Source organism: Stegostoma tigrinum, chromosome 30, assembly GCF_030684315.1.
Source record: "Stegostoma tigrinum isolate sSteTig4 chromosome 30, sSteTig4.hap1, whole genome shotgun sequence".
Classification (NCBI taxonomy): domain Eukaryota; kingdom Metazoa; phylum Chordata; class Chondrichthyes; order Orectolobiformes; family Stegostomatidae; genus Stegostoma; species Stegostoma tigrinum.
The window spans coordinates 7,191,392-7,214,440 of NC_081383.1; the positions used below are offsets into that span (position 1 = coordinate 7,191,392).

The following is a 23,049-nucleotide window of genomic DNA, read 5'->3' on the forward strand; positions in this document are numbered from 1 at the left end:
CGTAAGAAGAAAACACTGGAATTTGACATTCCATGCAGTTGCTAAAACCAAAGGCATCTTTTACTCATGCAGGAAAATATTTACATACATCAAGGCAACAAAAGGGTCTGATAACTGGCTCGTGAGGCAGAGTGATGCCAACAGCACAGATTCAATTCCCACACTGGCTGGGGTTACCACGACGGACTCTCCTTCTCACCCTCTACCCACTGAGGCACTGTGACCCTCAGGTTAAGCCACCACCAATCACCTCTCTCATGAGAGAGCAGTGCTACACGCAGGTACATCTCTTATGACTTTACCTTTAATTGATTCTCACTATATGTTTGCTGTTCACAAGGTTTTTCAACATTGTAACACTCACAGATACTGAGACTTTACTGTACTGAGTAAAAACAAAAAAGAACTTCAGACACTGTAAACCAGAAACAAAAACAGAGATTGCTGAGAAAACACCAGGTCTGGCAGCATCTGTGGAGAGGAATCAGAGTTAATTTTTCTGGTCAAGTGACCCTTCCTCAGAACTGTTCTGAGTTCCAATGACGGGTCACTCGACCCAAAACATTTAATCTGATTTCTCTCCACAGATGCTGCCAGACCTGTTGAGTTTTCTCAGCAATCTCTGTTTTTGTTTACTGTACTGTGGTTCTATTGTAGGAGCTGTTAGTTCACATGGTAAGAGGTAACTAAGCTAAGGCTAATTAACAGGGGCAATTAGGTTTTTAACATTGCACATATGGGATATCAGAATAACAGACTAACCATAAATAAAAACAAAGTGCTGGAGAAACCCAGCAGGTCTAGCAGCATCTGTGGAGAGAACAACAGAATTAACGTTCTGATTCTGATTTGCCATAGCCATTACGGAGAGCCACAGTGAATTCAAAACATTCACTGTTTGTCTCCACAAATGCTGCCAGACCTGCTGACTTTCTTTGGCATGTTGTTTTTATTTCAGATCTCCAGCATCCAAGGTACTGAGCTTTTGTTAAACTGACTAGACTAATTCAACAGGAATACTGGCAGATTTTAGATTCTAGGAAGCATCACAGCTGATGTTCAATGTTATCGTCAATCCAACAATTCAGGCAATATTTATCAATCAAATCAACCATGATATTTTCTCCTTCTAAGGTCAGAGTGACCAAGTCCAACTGAATGATTCCTGCAGAGATTATGTAACAAAGCAAAGCCTAAAAACTGGACCTGGACCTCAGGGGTAAGGTGGGGTGTGAAATTTTTAACTATCAGTGAAGCCAATTACCCAACAGGGCACAATTATTGAAGGGACTGTAATCCTTCAAACAACCAACGCTGGCTAAGAAACACAGCCTTGGTGATGTGGCTCAAATCCTGTCAATAGTAACAGCTAAAAAATGATGAATGTCATAAACAGCATAACCTTAAAATTAGTACAACATCAACATTTTTAATAGGAATGTGTAGAGTTTTTACAGGTTTCAGCATGTTTAATGACCAAACATATTCTTAATCATGGCACAAACAAAATTTTTAACATTTAACAAATGAATCTCAACTGATGCCATCTAGTCATTTATACAATGTTTAAGCTTTGAGGCTATATTTAAAAATATTTTTCTACAGTTCAGGAATTTAACAGGAAATCTGTTCAAGGATGTAGCATGCGAGTATGACTTTGCCACCTTCAGACATAAGTTCCATTCTTCTCATGCACTAGGAGCATACTGCAGCACCAATCGGTCAAACTCATTTTCCTGTGACAACAGTTCAAAGAACAAATTATTCCATGATTAGAATAATTAACAAATAGAGAAAGCTGTGTTTCCTACTTTTGGATCTTTACGACAGTCTGTTACATGGACGGCAGCACAGACACAAATAGACGGTGCCAGATAGCTGTACTTCTCATGGACTCTTTATGAACAAATACCTCAGAACCAGACACACGAGCTACTGCTGACTGCTATAGATGTCACCATTTCAAATATTTATGCTGCCCCAGGGCTGTGTGCCCAGAATTTTGGTGCTAAGACTACATTTTGACTACAGAACCACAAAGTAGTCATCCACTGCAGGCAAGCTCCTATAAACCCACTGCTGAGGCGAACGCCCATGGGCTTATGCTGTTGTATCATTCTCCATTTGAACACAGCACTATAACTATACTTTTCATTTCCGTTCATTCAGTGCAAAGAGTCTAATGGGATAATATTTAATATATACATAACTACAGCAAGACTATTGCCAACTGCAATATTTGAAAAATGCTTCCCACTGCCTGATTCAACTGTCACTTCTTCAATAAATAGACTGAATATTAAATCCTCAAGCAATATCACAAAGTAGATTGCCCAGTCAATAGTGCATTGCTATTTGTGGGATCTTTTCATGAGTTTGGCTGCAGCTTTTCCTGCATTACATCATCTACATTGGGGAGGCAGGGGCACATTGGTAACATCACCAGACTAGTCATCCAAAACCTAAGTTTCATGCTCATGTGTTCAAATCCTAGATTGGCAGACAGTGAAATCTGAATTAAATAAAATTTTCAAGCAAAAAATTAGTCTAAACACTTCATTAATGTTATTTAGAAAAGGAAAATCAGATAAGGATATATCCGTAGTTGGTCTTGACTACATAATCCACAGCCATATTGCAGACCAACAATGCGGGTAATTTTTAACTGCTCTCTGACTCTGATTTGCCATAGCCATTATGGAGAGTCACAGTGAATTCAAAACATTCACTGTTTCTGTCTCCACAAATGCTGCCAGACCTGCTGACTTTCTCTTGCATGTTGGCAATTCCGAATAACAATCACATCCCACGAACAAATAAAAATAATTACAAGTGATAACTTCAGAAAGTACTCCATTGACTTAAGCCTTTAGGATATCTAAAGGTTGAGACTGGGACAATTTAAATGCATGTCTTATTCTTTTCAGTTTAGTTATTAAGCAGGCTAACGTGCTTTGTGCCGAGAGGTTGGTCAGAAATTATTACAGAGCTAAGTCCCAATAGGCCAACTCATTATTATTGATGGCAACATCAAGAAACGCTATAAGCAGTGGCCCAGCTTTCCCCACACACAGAAGAAAGTTGGAGGAAGCCAGTGACATTGACAAAGGTCTGAAGTGCTACCTGATTAGTGGCAACAATTCTGTGTGATTGAATAGTGAACATCAGTTGGTTAATTCAACACTGGAGTGCTTTTCCATAGAGTCTTCCAAAATAAACAGCACAAGAACAAGTCATTTGACCTTGCAAACCCATACCAGTGTTTATGACAGGACTTCCAGAGTGGGGGCCAGAAGTCCAATTGATATAATGCACTAGAAATCTGGAGTAGTGAGCTCTGACACAGCTATTGCCAACCTTCCCCTATTACTGCTTTCCTTAGTCTTCTCCACAGTGTCCTGTGGCACTTTTTAAGCTTCAAACTGAGATAATAGGGGAAAAAGTTCGGGAAGCACTGGATTATAATGTGCTCTAGTCTTCAGTTGTTGCTCATATTAAAATATTTATCTTCAAATATTTACTGGATATCGATTGGGAACCGAAACCCATGTTAGTTTTTGCATTTTCTCTCAAAAAAAAAGAACAATCACAACATACTTCCCACTGCTCTCATCAGATTCAATCTTGCCAGACCAAAGATGAAATATGCCTCTTTCCAGGTGTGCTCTTTATAAAAGGCATGTTTCTACTGTAATGAGCGGCCCTTGTTAGGCTATAAGAATTTGAATTTATTCATTTGAATAGTGGTAATGATACAGGTTTGTGTTACTAGATGCTTCACATACCTTGGCCAGATATTCTTTAACAAAGGGGTGGCTCCGGTGTCCATCCTTTAATTGGGATAGATAGCGGTTACTAACCTGTTCATGAAAAGGAAGAGTTTAAGTCTGAGATGGCATCATCAATAGTGTTTGAGTCTGTAGTGACATAGTTGGTAGCATTTTAAAAAGTGCTTGGAATAACATAGCACATTAAATCATTGTCCTCAAAGTTTATGAACATGAATATGAATTGTAAAGAAGTCTTCTTTCAACCAGTGCTTCAACAGCCTGACATATCAGATGTGCTCAATATAGTTTAACTAGCACTTTCATTTCTTAAAGTAATCAGAATAGGTGATCAAACAGTTGGAGTATTCAAATTCCACACTAGTTTGGGAATGAACAGGGAATGTGTAAGAAATAGGCTAATGCTGCAAAAAGGCAATTAGTCTACATGATACAAACATACAAAGACCATCCCTTTCCAACCAAAGAATATTGATTCAGTCTAGCTTCTTTCACTGCTGGTGTGGTCAGCTAACTTAGCAGAGACTGGAGATTTAACATGGGACACTATTTGTCAGATTAGTTCAATCTGACCCTATGCAATCATTCACCCAATCAAGCCGAATCTCTAGCTCTTGTTCATGAGCAACATACCAAGATATAACAAAAAAAAATCAGCACCAACCTTACCTCAGGGGCCTTGCCCAGGTGCTGTGAAAGTACGACAAGATTAACAAGTGTTTCTGGATGACTGCTGTCCTGGATGCATGAAAGGAGAGCAGGGTGAAAAGAAAGAAAGGTTTACCATTCAAAGTCGATTGCAAAAACATGATTTAACAAGTTTTACTTCCAATAAGTGTGTTGAACCAAAAAAAATTAATCAGAAAAATAATTAGCCAAATATGATTGTAACATTCAACCTGCCATTGAAGGATGCCACAGAAAAGAGTGTTCCTGTCAAATGCCAGTACAATGCCATGCACTTTCACAAGATGTTAAATTCAAATCTGTTCCAAGACGGACACTTGTAGTTTCAGCTTATTTCAGATTGCGTTCCAGAAGGGTTCGAAATTCCAAAATTTCCTTCCTAACAGTACTACAGTTTCAAAGTGACGGCAATTTGGGATGGGTAACAAATGATGCCTATAAGCAACACGACCATCAAATGAAAGAGCACCACATTTTTTTAAAAAATCAAGCGATTTAAAGAAAATCCGTTTTAAAATGCCAGTTTTTAGTTTAAACACAAGGAAGTGTTTGATACTGAACCACCCAATAACCCTCCCACATGGCCTGTCAACTTTACTCAGTGGGTTGCTGTGTCACAGAGATGCCTATGATTGACTCCTATCAAACACCTGGGTTCTTTTTCCCGATACAATGACCTGCATGGTAAGAACAGGATTGATTGTGACACCTCATAGTGGAATAGCGCAGTCATTTACTGTTGAGGATCACTTTTACAAAAATGATTTTAGAGCAGGAGCAAGAACAGAAACATCAGCAAAGAACCAGAGTAGAGACAGGACTACAGATAATTTGCGGTCGGACATGAATAGTGTTCATTTAAATGTTTGATGTTGTTATATTACAAGACCAATGGAAACATTAGTCACACAGAACAAATCAGCAGCATTTTTTTGTGCCAAGATCAACCCGTTCTAGTTTTCAGGCCATTAAGTGCTCACCACTGAACTTATCCCCTAACGTAGTTGACTATTTTCACGCATACCTCCCTGCCTCCCCAAGTTTTGTCCTAGATACTAAAACCTAGTAGCCTTGCTTCAGATACAAGCTTAGACTACAAATGTTGCAGAATGCAGGGCTGCAATGGAATGGAGTTCAATTTGCAACTACTCAAGCTAATTTAGATCTGGTTCCTCGCACTCAGTAACTCATTGTCTCAAATCAAGGCTGCATGAAGGTTAGTGTGCAAACTCTGCAACCAGCAGCTAATGTCATTACAAATCATTTTACTTGGAAGAAGTGACTTGTGGTGCAGTGCTGCAATTGCATAATTCAGTTAAGGCACGTATATTTCACGATCAGGCCAACTTTCAATCATGCTCCATGGCAGCACCGGATTGGGGAATTGTCTCCCCACTCAATATTTATCTTTTCTTTCTTGTAACATTATTCAACTGGGAGGCGGCACCAACAATCTTTTTATAAAGTATGGACTCTGAAGCCTCACAGCAAGTCATCACTTGAAATTATGGTCATGTTCTTGAAAATTACATCTATAAAGTGAAATGGATTGAAGTTTAACAGAAATTCCAACAGGAATTAATGTTAAAACTGGAGTTCGATTGTTCTGTCCTAAAGGAACCCAAGTACTGAAATTCTGTTCTACGCATGTAGAGTGGTGTAACTTGCAAATAATTTGTTAAAAAAAATCACTGAATATAAAAGAAACACTGTATGGACAGGCTCCTTAGGATCTTTGTCAACAGAAAAGAAATAACATTTTTATAAGTTGAAATGCCATACATTCCTAAAATATCTTCATGAATTAAACTTTTAAAATAAATGTAAAATACAAGAAATAATACAAATGCAAATACTGCACATTGGTAGTTCAAATATATAAAAAAAACTAAAGCACAACAGCCTGTTCCTCACCTGATGTAACAAATGGCACACAATAACATCATACAAAAGCTGTATTAAGTGTTTGAAGCTGTTGTTCAGTATTCCTTCCCCATCCCTGAACTCCTAACTCATTTCTTTCTCCAGCAAAGAGATTAATTGCTATCAAGGAACTGCTCCATAGTATTCAGGTAGTGTCAAGCATCTTGGAAATATAATGGCAATCCCTGGCTATTTATACTGACATCACAGTCAAACAACTCTCTAGTGACATTCATGTGAATTTTTCCTGCGAAGATCCACAGACAGCAGGCAGCCTTGAAGATGTTCCACTCCTTGGCTCAACCTCCTACCTGGTGTGGAATCAGTTAACTTAAGACAAGAAACTGGTTGGACCTTAGCTTTGTTGGTGTCCACTGCCAAAGACCTCAGCACAACAACTCTGATTATGTTCCTACAGCAAAATCCCTCCTCATTTAGGGTACTCCCCTTCCCAGGTCATTGCCTTAACTGTGGTTGAAAGAATTATGTGACGTTTGGAGCGGGGACTAAAGTAAATCAGGGTACAGTGAAAATCAGAATTGGGCAAATCGTCCAAAATAATGGACTTTGAAGCCACAATGGTGTACTGTATAGATTCACCAAGATGATTATTCCATTAGGAGACAGAAAGAAGGCTGTTCTAGGTTTAACAGAATTTTAATGAATATCATGAATGGGTGTCATCAGATGAATAGCAAAATCTTATTTCTTCTGACAGGGGAGCCTGTGAGACGATGTCATGAATTTAAAATCATCACTGAAAGTGAGAATAGGCATTTGGAGAAACATATTATGCATTGCATTAATGGAGCATTGAATACTTTGGCAAAAGCAGTGGAAGAAACTACACAATGTTTTCTGGGAGAATTGGCTAAAAATTTGAGGCAAAGGTATAGACAATAAATATTGTGGCAACAGGGCCGACAAAGTTGCCCATATAATGATATGAATGGACTCCTTGCCAGCTTTCTCCTCCATTCCCTACATGATTACATTGTCAATTGTCCTCATACACCTACCTTGTCTAGGGCTTCTTGTAGAACTCCTTCTGCATCGTCCCACTTGCCCTGTGCCATCTGACAGGCAGCTTGCCCATTCAAAAGCAGCAAGGTTGATGTGTACTTATCTGCCATTTCCTGGAAAATGTAATAGGCATCTTGCAGTTTGTCTCCACCCTGTGGACAGCAAACAATAAAACTGGTTTACGAGAGAGGTTGCAACTACACAGCACTAAATTGATTTAAAGAATACATACAGAAATTCCCATATTTATGATCCACCAGTTTCAATCTATTACGGTAACTGATTAATGGTTAAATCAGTATCATTCTGTAAGGGCCCGACGTTATATAGCACCTTTACCTCAGGAAAAAGCCTAATGCACTCCAGAGTTATGAGGAAACAATAAACAAAGATAGCAAGTCACAGAGGACTTGGTCTTTTAGTACAATTTATGGAGCAGAGAGATTTACGGAAGAATTCCAGATTGGGATCAAGGCAGCAAAATACACAAGAGAAACAACTAAAAAGCGTTTTGGCAAGGTCAGAAAATCCAAATGGAAGGGGGAAAACAGAAATAACTGGGATTATAAAGGATTCACGAGATTACAAAAGACGTGTTTAAACAGGGAGCCATCCCTTAATCCCACTGCCATTAAGATAGATAGACTTTCTATCCTAAAACATTCTGATCCTTCAAGATGTACCTCCAATGTTCAAGCTTTGTTCTACATTTTAGTTCTGTGATTTTTCATCTGGCAAAGGTGCTGCATAAGCTTTTCACATTTCTTTCTTCCAAACCTTTGAGGGTGGCACTTGGCTCAGTGATTAGCACTGTGGCCAAACAGTGCCATGAACCTGGGACCAATTCCACCTTGGTGACTGTCTGTGTGAAGTTGCACACTCTCCCCATGTCTGTGTGGGTTTCCACTGGATTCTCTAGTTTCCTCCCGTGGTTCAAAGGTGCGCAGAGGTTAGATGGGTCAGACATTGTAAATGCGGGGTTAAGAGCCAGGGTTGGGGGGCGGGGTGTCGTGGGATGTTCTTTGGAGGGTCTGTGCTGTCTCAAAATAGAATCCTTACAGTGAGATTGGCGCTATGATTCCATGAACCTTCTGTGGACTACTTTACCTGGTCTGCTAGAGTCTGCAAATTTTTTACCAGCACTTACCATGGCCAGATTCACCCAGGCTGTTGATAACTGTGTCAGGGTGGCATCCTCATCTTGCTCCTGCATCTTCTTCAGCTCCTTTCTGAATTATCGAAGATTAAGTCAATAATTGTGCACTGTCACAGGCAACTACAACATTTCAAACTAACTGTTCGAAAATGACAGCAGCATTGTAACATCCTTATTCAGAGCAGCTGATATTACAGACTAATTATGGAATCTGGAACATTCCTAGTTTGTAGGCATAAACTAGTCTCTGGATCTCCTAGTTTACCAACAGGAGGAAGCAGCACCAACTGTGCGATGTTTAGTTAATTGATAACCTGATTCAATGACTATACACACCAGGGTTTAAATTTGGAAAACATCAATAGAATAATTACTTGTAAATTTCATTTGCACAAAGCATACCACCTTACTAAGAGTGTTATAATATCTTTGTGATTAAAGCTAAATTCCACTACAATAATGAAAGTTTAGTGTACAAAATAATGTGCCTGTATTTTTATTTTACTTTAAGACGAAAAATTTGCTTCACTTCTCAGTTTCACTCATGGGGTAGAACTGGTGAAGTCTGAAATCATCGTTGTTAACATACAGCAAGCATTAGGGTAACTTTAGCTCTGGAAAGAGAAAGTTGACTGAACCTCAAGTTAACATTTTTAACAAGGCTCACAGTCATTTAAAGTAATGTTTTGTTAATCTAAAAATAGATTTATAACACAGATATTCTCTTTGAGTAATAAATATTTGGAATAATTTATCAGTTGTGTTTCACCAGACAAAGACATTATGGCTCCTTAAGAGTGGAAATTGGACTGAGGGGTAAGCTCCAATGAGCTGAATATCGTTTTCCAGTAAAAGTTTCAGTGGATAATCTACAAACCTTGCCACAGTGATAAATACATCCAAGTGATAGATTTGTTCAGTGTCAAAACTGATTTGAAGCATTAGACTCAACCAAACCACAGATTCAAGGAGTTTGGAGTGAGGTAATTGGTTTTTGATTAAGCACTGATTATTACGCATAAAAAGGGGTAAAGGTGACATGAATTAATATAATTATTCAAACTATTCAGTAAAAGAAAAGAAGCAAAACACTACATTCACTTGTGGAGATAATGGGAACTGCAGATGCTGGAGATTCCAAGATAATAAAATGTGAGGCTGGATGAACACAGCAGGCCAAGCAGCATCTCAGGAGCACAAAAGCTGACGTTTCGGCCCGAAACGTCAGCTTTTGTGCTCCTGAGATGCTGCTTGGCCTGCTGTGTTCATCCAGCCTCACATTTTATTCACTTGTGGAGTTGCTTGACTAATCCATGCATCTGTCATGCAAGTTTCCTGTTTACTCTAACTATTGTTTTCCTGGAGATCAGCCAGGCTGAATTACTGAATACAGCCATATGAGGGAGCCAATATCCACACAGTGGAAGCAAAAGCAACAGTTCTTTCAACATTCTTACGTAATCATAGAATTCCTCCAGTGTAGATGCAGGCTACTCAGCCAATCGAGTCTACACCGATCCTCTGAAGAGCATCCAACCCGGACCAAACCCTTTAACCCTGCATTTCCCACAGCTAGCCCACCTAAACTACACATCCCTCGACACTATGGACAATCCACCTAATCTGCACATCTTTGGCGTGTGGGAGGAAACTGGAGCATGTGGAGGAAACCCATGCAGAAATGGGGAGAACGTGCAAACTCCTAGCCACCCAAGGGTGGAATCAAATCTGGGTTAATTGCACTGTGATGTGGCAGTGTTAACCACTGAGCCAGTACAAAATGTTTCAATTCCATTCAGCCAAGTGAAATGCACGTTGTTAATAAAATTTACAGCAACTGAAACAGGCTATTTCATCCAACTGGTCCATGTCTATTAATGTTCAACATGTGCCTCAACACTGGTGGCCAAAAGTTCAAAAAATTTAGCAATCTTTCCTTTCACTTCCAATCATCATTCACGCAAGTGGCAGAAGTAAAACAGCACGTCACATGTCCGTAGTCTAAGAAAGATGCAGAAAATTTGGGTTTCCTCAGAAACATCTCAGACGGTGCCCAAATGAGATTGCCACCATTCACAGTCCAATTTTAATAAATACGTACATTAAAATCAAAAGATTTGAAGTGAATTGATTTGAAACCTATCTCACACTTGAAAGGCCGCTCGTACACGAAAATGGTCACAAAAAGGAAAAACAATTCTTCTAAACAGTTTTAAAACTTTGCCCTTCTGAAGTTGCTTCTTCTAAGTGAACAAACCACTTACTCTACTCAAAGAAACTGTTCATCCATATGGCTTACAATCAGATAGTAGCAATCTAAAAGCAAAATATAATTAAAAAATAACATTTCAGGGCAAAACATTTGAGGATGGAGGGGACAGCAGCATGGTGAGAAAGGTTCACATTTTATTCTGCATCTAGACTCCCTCTGTCCAGTAAAAGTGCACATAAGTTTGGCCTAACTAATACAACAGCACTGAAAAAAAATACTTCCTACTAAGCTGCAATTTTGATAAGTGACTTACCGAGCCAGATCCAGCCGGTCGAGCTTCAGGAAGATCTGTATTGACATGGCCATGCTGCAAAATAGAAGAGATGAACAATTTAATCTGCACCATAGCCAAGTCAAGGCACTCAAATACAATGAATGCAAACCTACTGCTCAGAGATTTCAAAAGTGGCCCTTTCTTTAAAACATGCAGTAATCAAATCTTCTTTTTAAAAAAGTTGCATTTGGGCTGCACACAGTGCGAAACGTCAGAAAATACACAGGTACCCAGGTGAGTTAAATGCTATCTATCTCCACCTCCATTATCTTCAAAGGCAGCGGGTTTTAAAATTCTCAAACCTCAAAGAAACAATTTCTCAACAATATGCAAAAAGGGACTGACAATTTTGAAACAGTGGCCCTAGTTCTAGATGCACCCACAAGACGAAACATATTTTGCATGTCCACCTCCTCAAGATTATTCCAGATCTTACAAACATCAAATCATCCCTCACACTTCTAAACTCCAAGTGGAAACAGTTCTGTTTATCCAACCAATCCTCATAAGACAACCTACTTGTTCCTGACATCTATCTAGTAAATCTTCAACAAACCGCTTCAAATGCATTTACATCTTTCTTCAAATAAAGAAAATAAAACTGTTCACAATATTTCAGATATGGTCTCACCACTGCCCTGTACAACTCAACATGCCTCCTTCCAAATCTGCAATCGCTTTGACCTAGGACACGAGGGTAAACACGTGAAGACATCTGCAAACCTCCCTCCAGGCTCCAGCATCTGCAGTTCCCATTATCTCTCCCACACAACATCCAGACTTGGATTTATACAACTATTCCTTCACTGGGTCAAAATGTTGGAATTTCCTTCCTAACAGCACTGAGCATTCCTAAGCCACATGAAAGCAGTTCACCATGACCTTCTCAAGACACTGACCTAGCCTGCTGTACACACAAGCCATCAATGAATTCTAAAAAAATCCAATGTTACCTTGTGGCTAGCAGAACCGGTAAATTCCTACTTACCACTCAAGACTCTCCCCTTGGTGCAGTGTACGTAGCGCTGAATCAGTATTTTGCTCATGCAGATAGATTGAGGCTGCCATCAGCAAGAAAGTTGTGTTGTTAACATCAACACTCTTTGCCATCTTCTTCTCCATTTCTGCTATGGTAGCATCTCTGCACAAGAGACGATCTCATGAATACTACATTAAACTAACAAACAAAACTTTTTTATGAGGGAATCCTGGTTAATTTTAAGAGACCAAAGTATTAATTTCTGCTTGGGCTTATGTCAGTTAATCTTAGCTACCGCAGTCCAAATGGCTTTACCAATACTATCTAGAGGGTAGAAATGCCATTTGTGATCAATTGATTTGAACATCAGGTGATGACGGCTTGGTGTCTGGCTATGATGTTGGTATGGATTAGCTTGCCAGTTAGTATGAGACTAGGAATAATGGCTACTTAAGCATGTTATAAAAGGTAACATGTAACTGTAACCCTAGCAAAGAACACTTGAGCACAGATAGCATCAAAACCAAGTACGATCACACCCACAGCAAATGTCCATACACTGCACTTTCAGAAGTGGGATGATCATTATCAAGGCCAGTTGCATTGAGGTTAACTGCAGCAGTCCAAAGATAAGATCAGAAAACTCAGAAACCAGAAATAGGGCCTGAAACCAAGGACCCCAAGCTGTTGTCCCAGATTAGATGCAATGTATATTTTTGTCCCTTACCTTTGATCCTCACTGGACAAGTATTTGGCAAACATTCTTACAGCCTGTAATTCAGGAGCAGCTCCAGGCTTGATATCATCTAGCACTACGCCATATTTTCTCTGAGAAGAAACATAAAACTAATAAGAGTTTGTTCCTGATCAGCTAGGATTTTCATCCAAACTTTAGTGATGTTGGTTAAATTAAAAACACTTAAAAGTTAATTTGAAAATCTGCAGTGTATTTCACATGGGGATTGAGCCACCAGTCAAACACTGTGCATTGCAAGTTTTTTGGTGCCACTATGCATTGAACTTCAATGCGAAGCAAAAAGTACAGCTTGCAACATATAAACATTATAAACATTATACACATTTAATTAGGTAACCTGAATAAAAATCACAAAGGAGCACAGTGGGAGAAAAAAAACTGCAATGTGCCACCTGGCAGCTTTATTTAGATTTGGTCACGAGACTCTGTTGACCATGTGAGAGAAGTCACCTATTTTGGACTGGATAGATACGAAGAAATTTCAAACTGGTGAGAATGTAGAAACTGTAAACATGGAGAGAAATTTACAAGACCATATATAAAAGCCAGTGAACAGGTTAGAAACAACCTAAAAGGCTAATGGTGTACTGGTCTTTCTCATAAGATAACTGGGGTATAAAGGGGTGAACATTATGCTACAAGTGTAGACTTTTGATTACAGCTCAACCAGAGTAATGCATTTAGTTCTAACATCAGCCAATATTGGCCTTGAAGGTAATGTAACACAGCTTCACTAGAATCATATCAGCGATAAATGGGTCAAATGATAAAAGGATTAAATTAAGAAAAGGTGCACAGACTAGGCTTGCATTCCCTTGAATACAAATTAAGGGATGATGTAATTCAATTTTAATTTCAAGAAATGATTTCAGCTTTCCAGCCAGAGAAACTACCTCCTCTCATAGGGGAATCCAGGACAAAACGGCATAATCTAAAAAGTAGAACAGGATGCACTTCTTCACGCAGAAGATAGTGAAAACAGGAAACTCTTTCTCCTCTCATCCATGCCACAACGATGTTAGGGATCAATTGAAAATTTCATAACCAAGAATGATGCTTGTTTATTAGTTAAAGTTGTCCAGTGTTGTGGCACAAATGTGGGCAAATGGGGTTAGAGTACAGATTTACTGCATTCTAGCTGAGTAGAGGAAGGGGCCTGAGGGACATAGTGATGTCCTGTTCCCAGCTTGTTATCTTCAGCTCAGAACAGCTGCATGTGTGCCAAAATCACTCCATCATGAATTAAGGGTGTCAGTTATGACCTATTGTGTGCTTGCACACAAAGCATTTAATGAATCTTGGCGAATGGGTGGGAACTGAGCTCTGCTCTGTGGCACATGAAATGCTTCACTACTAGGCGGTTAAGGAAAGGATGAGCATTAGCACACACCGAAAGAAACAACCATGTCCATCCATGAAGAATGAGCTGTCCATACCTGTGCAATGTAACCTCTATAAAGGAAAACATCTCGTTCAACTTCTTTCTCTGGACTGGACAGCTGAAAGACAAACCAGCCGATTAGTGCCACAAATACAAACCACAGTGATAAATACTTCAAAAAGTAAAATCACTCAAAGCTTTCCAACGCTAATACTCACTAGCAAACTGTCTCCCATGTGCTAGCAGTCCTTCAACTAAACAGCTAATTTCACGGATAATTCCAGATGGGGAGCATTGGCAGATTAATTGACCTGAAACTCAAATCAAGCTCAATCCATTTCTTATCAGATTTCCACAAATCCATACATCCAGCAGGGTAGTGACCAGAAATAAGAGTCCTAGGAAGATTTCCTCTTATCATGCTAGTCTAATTACATTCTCATAATGCCACTCTTGGTTTTGAAAAGCCAACATAGCACACAATTATGCCTCACTAGGTAACTCACTGTAAATCAAGCACTGCTATTTCAAGAGGCATTACAGAAGTTAAAGATTTTAAAGTAGTATGTGAAATTCCCCAATTTATCTGTCTTTTAGACCAGGTTTCCGTACTTAATAAAGATCACTATTCATTACAATTAATTAAATACTAGCTACAGGTAAATAATTATGAAACGTTGACACATAATGTCTAGTTAAAATCAGTACAGTGGCTCAGTGGTTAGCACTGCAGCCTCACAGCATCAGGGATCCAGGTTCAATTCCACCCTCGGGCAACTGTCTGTGTGGAGTTTACACATTCTCCCCATGTCTGCGTAGGTTTCCTCTGAGTATTCTAGTTTCCGCCCACAGTCCAAACACATACAGGCTAGGTGGACTGGCCATGCTAAATTGCGCATAGTGTTCAGGGATGTGCAGACTAGGTGGGTTATGGGGAATGGGTCTGGGTGGGATACTCTGAGGGTCTGTGTGGACTTGTTCGGCTGAAGGGCCTTTTTCCACACTGTAGATTAAAAAAATTCCTCTAACACACACATGTAGACAGATGCTAAAATATTGGTGTTGTGGGTGGATGGAAACACTGGGAAGGCAGTTCAATGGTCTCTGTTTAGAGGGTTCTGTGAACAAGATGATCTTTTTGACTTTACAGGACATGCTGCTCATTGGTATCTCAACCTCCAACACGCCAGCCCCCCAGTGTTTTTCACTTCCCTACAAGAGGCACAGAGCAAATGCTTCACAAATTATAGGTATGAGTCTTAATGGCTAAAAGTAAGAGCTACAGCAAGTCATGAGGAAAAAGAAACAGGCTTTTAGCACCTGGAAGAGGGCAGCAGAGTGGTAACGCTGATTGGCACTGACATAGGGAAGATTTGCATCAGTGCAGTCACTGCTTGCAGATGGTGGTTTGTGGAAGAAAGAAGAGCAGATATATCGGTAGAATTTGACAAGATGTAAAAGTAACAGGGTTGGCATAGGTGATTTTAACTTCCCATATGTTGACTGGGACTCACTTAGTGCTTGGGGCACAGATGGCACAGTTTGTAAGGAGCTTCCAGGAGGGCTTCTTGAAACCATATGTACATAGTCCAACCAGGAAAGTGACAAAGTGGCCATACTGGTTCTAGTATTGGGGAATGAGCCGGGCCAGGTGGGCGATGTCTCAATAGGAGTGCAACTCAGGAACAGTGATCACAATTCAGTAAGCTTTAAAGTACTGATGGATAAAGGTAAATGTAGTTGTCAGGTGAAGGTGCTAAATTGGAGTAAGGCTAATTATAACAACATTAGGCAGGGACTGAAGAACGTAGATTGCAGGCAGATTATTAAGGGCAAATCAACATCTGGTAAGTGGGAGGGTTCCAACTGTCAGTTGATAGGAATTCAGGACCAGTACATTCTGTAAGGTTGAAGGATAAGTATGGCAAGTTTAGGGAATCTTGCATAATGAGAGATAGTTATCAAGTCTAGTCAAAAAGAAAAAGGTACCATTTGTCAAGGCTAGGAGGCTGGGAACACACAATGCAAGGGTGGAATACAAGGAAAGTTGAAAGAAACTTAAGCAAGGAGTCAGGAGGGCTAAAAGGGGTCATGAAAAGTCATTCACCAACATGATTAGGAAAATCGCAAGGCTTTTCATTTATACATAAAGAGCAGGAAGGTGGTCAGGGAGCGGGTTGGTCCACTCAAGGACAGGGAAGGGAATTTATGTGAAGAGCCAGAGGAACTGGGCAAGGTATTAGATGAGTACTTTGCGTCAGTATTCACCAAAGAGAAGGAATTGGTGGATGAGGAGTCTGGGGAAGGGTGTGCAGATAGTCTGGGCCATGTTGAGATCAAAAGGAAGGAGGTACTGGAATCTTGAAAAACATTAAGGTAGACAAGTCCCATGGGCCTGATGGGATATACCCCAGAATACTAAGAGAGGCAAGGGAGGAAATTGCTGGGGCCTTGAAAGAAATCTTTTGTATCCTCAGGGAAGGCTCCAGAGGATTGGTGAATAGCTAATGTTGTTCCTTTGTTTAAGAAGGGTGGTAGGAGTTATCCAACTAATTACAGGGTCGGTGAGCCTTATGTCAGTGGTTGGAAAATTATTGGAGAAGATTCTTTGAGACAGGATTTATTCTCACGAAGAAATGAGTGGGTGTGTTAGCGAGAGGTGACATATTTTTGTAAAGGTGAGGTCATGTCCCACCATCTTCGCTGAGTTTTTTTGAGGAAGTAAGGAAGATGATCAATGAGGGTAGGGCCATGGATGTTGTCCATATGGACTTGAGTAAGGCCTCTGACAAAGTCCCTCATGGCAGGCTGATACACAAGGTAAAATTTCAGAGGTGAGCTTGCAAGATGGATAAAAAACTGGCTTGGTCACAGAAGATGGAGTGGTAGCAGTGGAAGAGTGCATTTCTGAATGGAGGGCTATGACTAGAGGCGTTCCTATGGAATCAGTGTTGGGTCCTTTACTATTTATGATTTATATAAATGATTTGGAAGAAAATGGAACTTGTTTAATTAGTTATTTGCGGAAGACACAAAGGTTGGTAGAATTGCGGATAGCGATTAGGGCCGTCAGAGGATACAGCAGGATATAGATCGGTTGGGGACTTGGGCAGAGAGTTGGCAGATGGAATTTAATCTGGGAAAATGTGACATTATGCATTTTGGAAGGTCTAATCCACAAGGAAGGTATACAGTAAATGGCAGAACCCTGAAGAGCACTGATAGGCAGATGGATATAGGTGTACAGGTACGCAGGTCACTGATAGTGGCAATGCAGGTGGAGATGGTAGTCAACAAGGCATACAGCATGCTTGCCTTCATCAGCTGGGGCACTGAGTTTAAAAATTGGCAGATAATGTTGCAGCTTTATACAATCTTAGTTAGGCCTCATTTGGAATATTGTGTTCAATTCTGGTCGCCACACTACCAGAAGATGTGGTGAGTTGGAGAGGGTACAGAGAAGATTTACAAGGATATTGCCTGGTATGAAGGGCATTAGCTATGAGGAGAAGTTGGAGAAACGTGGATTGTTCTCGCTGGAACGACAGAGGTTGAGAGGTGGCCTGATAGAGGTCTACAAGATTATGAAGGGAACGGAGAGAGTGGATAGTCAGAAGCTTTTTCCCAGGGTGGAAGAGTCAGTTGCTAGGGGGCATAGGTTTAAAGGTGAAGAACGAAGCAAGTTTTTTTTGGAACAGATGGTGGGTGCCTGGAATTCATTGCCGGGGGAGGTAGGGGCAGCAGTTACGATAGTGACTTTTGAACAGTGTCTTAAGAAATTACATGAATAGGATAGGATTGGGGGATACGGGCCCCAGAAGGGTAGGGAATTTTAGTTGTGACTGGCAGCATGTCAGTGCAGGCTTGGAGGGCCTGCGTTTTTTTTTGTGCTTTGTTCTTGTTCCTTGCTTTCTTGAGGCTTTATGGTTTTTTTTAAACTGCAGAGGAAGGGGCATCCTTTCCCGACATCTGATTTCTACCTCATTGAGCACCACAACTTGGTAAAAAAAAATCATATAGCTGCTCGCAGGGAGAAAGCCTGTTGTTACTGACAACCAATTACCACTTCAGACCAATCAGCTACCAGTCCCTGTCTGAATCTCACTTCGTACAAGTTCCCTGGTGCCAGTTTGTCTGCAACTGAACCTCCCTCTCTGGTTGAACAAAAAAAACAGTATGCCTATTGGTAAATTATTCACAAAAACCTAGACAAGTAACTAAATTAAAATTAAAAGGAACGTAAGAACGCAAATAGAGTGAGAGCTATTATCTTTCCTTTCTCTCACATGGATGAATACAATTTGCTCCGATTTCAAAAACTTGCATCCATGTTCAACAGGTAATAAGAAGGCAAATGGACTATTGGCCTTTACTTCAGAAGGAATGGATGATAAAAATAGGGAAGTCTTGCCAAACTCATATAAGGCAGAGCTAAGAGTCAGACCACACTTGGAATACTGTAAATAGTTTTGGTCCCCTTGTCCAAGGAAGGCTATACTACCAGCGCAGACAGATGAGAGAAGGTTCACTAAGTCATTTCTAGGTTTGGAAAGATTTCATTCTGAGAAGAAATTCAGAAGGCCGAGTTCTGCTCATTTAAAGAATGACAGAAGACCTTATTGGAACATACAAAATTATTTGGGGCTTGACATGTTAGCTGCAAGAAGGTTGTCTCCCCTTGTGGGATAGTCTAGGTCGAGAAGGTGAGATCTCAGAGTAAGGAGTCACCCATTTGAGACAAAAATGAAAAGGAATTTCTTCTTTCAGACAACAGGGAATCTGTGAACTTTCTTACCAGACAGCTGTTAAGGCTGGCTTGTGAAGTGTTTCAAGGCTGAGACAGATTTCTAATCAGGAAGGGAACTGAGGTCTAGGGAGAGAAGACAGGAAGATGAGGTTGACGAGTATCAGAATATAATCTCAAATACTGGAGAAAGCTGGATGGACTGAATGCCCTACTTATGCTCCTACCTCTTAAAATCTTGTCTTTAACAGCTAAACTACAACAATGACTATTTAAATAAGAAACAACTGGTAGGAAGGAATGATTACAAAACAATTTCACTGAGGTTAATTAAAATCAAATGCAATAACAGTACACCTCAAATATTTATAACATAAACCTGGCTAATATTCACCTCATTTTTCTTGGCTCAAGCATGCTAAAGCGCCACTAATACTGCAGAAACCAAGATCTAAATCATGGTAGATTACCTCTGGTGACTCTGAACTCAGTGTTTCTGAAACCATCTTGTAAATGCTTTGCCCTATTTCACAGAAATGAAATATGGATTTTTGATAAGTCAAGCAAAGTACTGCTCTGTGATTTGGTTCAGAAGGCATCTATATGAACTGGTTGTAAATTAAAGATTAGTATCACAAGAATGAAGGAAGAGTTATAAAAATGTATGCATTTGCCTTAGTTGCTAAAACATGGAATAGACCATCAAAAAGACTGATGGGAAACAATGGAAACGGATCAGTATTTGAAGAAGAAGCTAATAAGGGTTTTTTTGTGGGGGGGGGGAGAGGGAAGGACAGAAGAAAATAATCCATTAGGTTAAAGAGAAGATGGAAAAAGCTACAATTTTATGGCCCATCAACAAGTTCCCAAAGAGGATAGAATTTTCACATTGCTTATTGTTGCATCAATTATGAAATTACCCGGGAAATTTCAGGACACTACATATAATTCCAAGTCAGGATGATGCCAGATCGAAAGGAAATTGGCAGTGATGCTGAAGCTGTGTAGTTGATACCTGAAGGAGGAAAGCTGGAAGTTACTGTGAAAGGAGGCTTGATCAGTTATGTAGTGCATATTACGAACACTAAACCAGTGGTGCAAAAATGTAAGAATATGAGTTAGGAGTCTGCCATTTTACCCTCATGCCTATTCCACCATTCACTAAGATCAAGGCTGATCTGAGTGTGGCTTCAACTTCATACTCCTGCCTATGCCTGATAATTAACAGGGGAGTCAAAGTTTAAGAATCTCTCTCACTCTATTAAAAATAGTCAACGACTCTCCCACCACTGCTCTCTGGGGAAGAGAATGCCAAAGGCTCATGACCAACGTTCCCTCACTCTTTTTTTGCACTGTATAGGTCTCAGAAGTCAGACTGCAGCAGTGGCTTCCACAAGCCAAAACAAACTTAGAGGGAATGTTGCACATGACCCTCAGAATTTTTAACAATTGTCTTACATGGACAGCTCTTAAACTGTTTTAGTTTCATAAAAGGAAACTATCACTACTACGCACTCTGTCAAGTCCACGCAGGATCATCTCTTTATCCTTTTAAATTCCAATGGATACTGGGTCGGACCGTCCAACCTTTCCAGTCCAAGAACTCCTTCTAAATGCTAAATAAGATAACTAAAACAGTACATACGGCACTCCAGATGTGGTCTTCCCGATGCCCTGTACAACTGCAGTAAAATATCCCTACATTTATATTCCATTTCACTTGCAATAAGCATAATGCGAAGATGCTAGCGTTGGACCAGGCAGAAAAGGTCAAAAGTCACACAATGCCAAGTTATAGTCCAACAGGTTTATTTGAAATGACAAGCATTCAAAGCTGCCCCTTTGTCAGGTGAAGTGCTGAGGGAGAGCTGCCTTGTCAGGGTAGCTGTCACTTCAACTAAAAATGGGACAGCGCTTCGCAAGCTTGTGAATTCAAACGAATCTGTTGGACTATAACCAGGTGACTTTTTGACTTGCGTTTGCTTTTTCAATCACTTGTTTTACCTTTATTCTAATTTATGCAAGCCTAAATAGATATCAAATCCCATTGAGTGCAGTGAAATAAAGTTGGCTGCTCTTGTTGATGCCAAGCTTTCAGGGTATTCAGAGACAACACCATGTAAATGAGAGGAAAGAATCCTGTTACATATCCAAAATAACATGATATAGAGCTGGATGAACACAGCTGGCCAAGCCGCATCAGAGGAGCAGGAAAGCTGACGTTTCGAGTGGAGATCCTTCTTCATTTTCTGAGGAAGGGTCTCGACCCGAAACATCAGCTTTCTTGCTCCTCTGATGCTGCTTGGCCTGCTGTGTTCACCCAGCTCTACACCTTGTTATCTCAGATTCTCAGGCATCTGTAGTTCCTACTATCTCTATTACATACCCGGCCCGAATCTTTTAGAGAGTGGAGAAATTTAGAGAAGTCAGGAAATGAACCATGCCTTGCAGGATATACATCCACTATCCTGCTCTTATACTCATAAATGCGACTGCTCCAATTGACAGCAGTTACTGATCAAAGAAAGGACATTCACCTTGTCTTAGCTGCGCTGGCTCTCCAAATTAAAAATATGCCTAGTTTCCATTTTCTGCTTTCTCACAATAGCCCTGCATATTACTTCTTCTGAGGTAATAATCTAATAGCCTTTCAAATGCTGCACTCCCTCGGCCCTGACTCTCGGACGGGTGCCCAGCTCCCTGGGCGCTGCGACCGTTCCAGAGCCGCCCCCGGACTCCGATGAGAAAAGGCCAACTTTGAAAGTAAATAACAGCAGAGAAGACCCAGGGTGCCAAGCCGCCCAACTCCCACCTCCTCACCTTGACTTTCTGCGCCTCGTTAATACACTGCTGGTAGCTGCCGATGTAGAAGCTGTTGCGGACATCGAACAGCTGGTCCCCATCCCCCTGCTGCATGGCCGCCATCTTCGTGCCCAACGCGCAGGCGCGGCACACGTGGCGCCGGAAGTCCTCATCCTCCTCACTGCGCCTGCTCGGATCCCGTGTCTCTGCCAAACTGTGTCTAGAACTGGGGCAAGTTATGATGGTAACAAGGTGTAGAGCTGGATGAACACAGCAGGCCCAGCAGCATGACAGGAGCTGGAAAGCTGTGTTCATCCAGCTCTACACCTTGTTATCTCAGATTCTCCAGCATCTGCAAGTTCCTACTATCTCCAAGCCGTTATGATACCTTGGAAAATCTAATTTAATACAGATCATTACTTCTAATAACAATGTAATTTGTTATTGCTTAAAATGCGTTTTAATTAGGCTGTATGGAATTATAATATTCAATAAAAACTTCTGAATAATAATTGAATAATATATAAAGCTAGAATATACATACTAAATTAATGAAAAATAAATAATTATTTCATATAAAACTACGATCATTAAATAAGTTGAATTTTTAAAGTAAAATCAGACTTTTAATGAAAAGGTAAAATTGCCATGCTTCCAGAACTACCCAGTGATGTAAAAGATTCCCTTATGCATTTTATATTAAATATTAAACAATATTAGAAAGAATATAAACATCTGGAATATTAACGTAATGCATTGAGTTATTTTCCAAAGTATTACCTATAAACTATTAAATGAATAATAATCATCATTAATGCCTTTGTTGACTTTCAAATCAATGATCCAATGCACTCTGGGCTGGCCTCCTGTTTTCCACCCTCCCTAATGTTGCCGCGAACAGAAAATCCTGTTGTTTGTCTCAACTTGCAATAAGTTCTACTCCCCTCTAACTCTTGTGCTTACTTACTTACCAAAGTGGCCAGGAAATTTCACTGATTCCTGGTCAAGCAATATCTCAATTTAATATTTATAGCATTGTCTTCAAATCCTTCTGAGGCCTTAAGCTGCCGATGGTGCTCCTGCCTCTGCGCTCTTCTCTGTACCCTCTTCCAGCTGTAAAACATTCTAAGTTGTCTGTACTCATTTAATTCTAGCTTCTTGAGTATCCCCAGTTTTGATCGTTGCACCATCAATGTTCATGCCTTCAAGTTGGATACAAAATTGGCTGTTCAATAGAAGACAGAAGGTGGCCATAGATGGAAA

At 40.3% G+C, this 23,049-nt stretch overlaps 1 protein-coding gene across 1 annotated transcript; it reads right to left on the minus strand.

The window, feature by feature from the left end:
* Positions 1–1,403: 1,403 nt before the first annotated feature.
* On the minus strand, positions 1,404–21,937 carry cope (COPI coat complex subunit epsilon). The gene is made up of 10 exons (XM_048560181.2): positions 21,805–21,937; positions 14,296–14,358; positions 12,830–12,930; positions 12,112–12,264; positions 11,103–11,156; positions 8,569–8,650; positions 7,418–7,573; positions 4,458–4,526; positions 3,786–3,860; positions 1,404–1,736 (listed from the first exon to the last, which is right to left on the minus strand). The coding sequence occupies exons 1-10, from the start codon at positions 21,907–21,909 to the stop codon at positions 1,689–1,691; spliced, it is 906 nt and encodes a 301-aa protein (XP_048416138.2). The 5' UTR covers positions 21,910–21,937; the 3' UTR covers positions 1,404–1,688.
* Positions 21,938–23,049: the final 1,112 nt, after the last annotated feature.

Bases quoted from the DNA above. Each gene is read 5' to 3' on its own strand.
- cope (XM_048560181.2), bottom strand. From the start codon at position 21,909: ATGGCGGCCATGCAGCAGGGGGATGGGGACCAGCTGTTCGATGTCCGC. The intron at 11,157-12,111 runs GTAAGTAGGAAT...TCTATTTTGCAG, and splicing joins CAAGGGGAGAGTCTTGAGTG to CATGGCCATGTCAATACAGA. The intron at 8,651-11,102 runs GTAAGTCACTTA...TCGATAATTCAG, and splicing joins GACCGGCTGGATCTGGCTCG to AAAGGAGCTGAAGAAGATGC.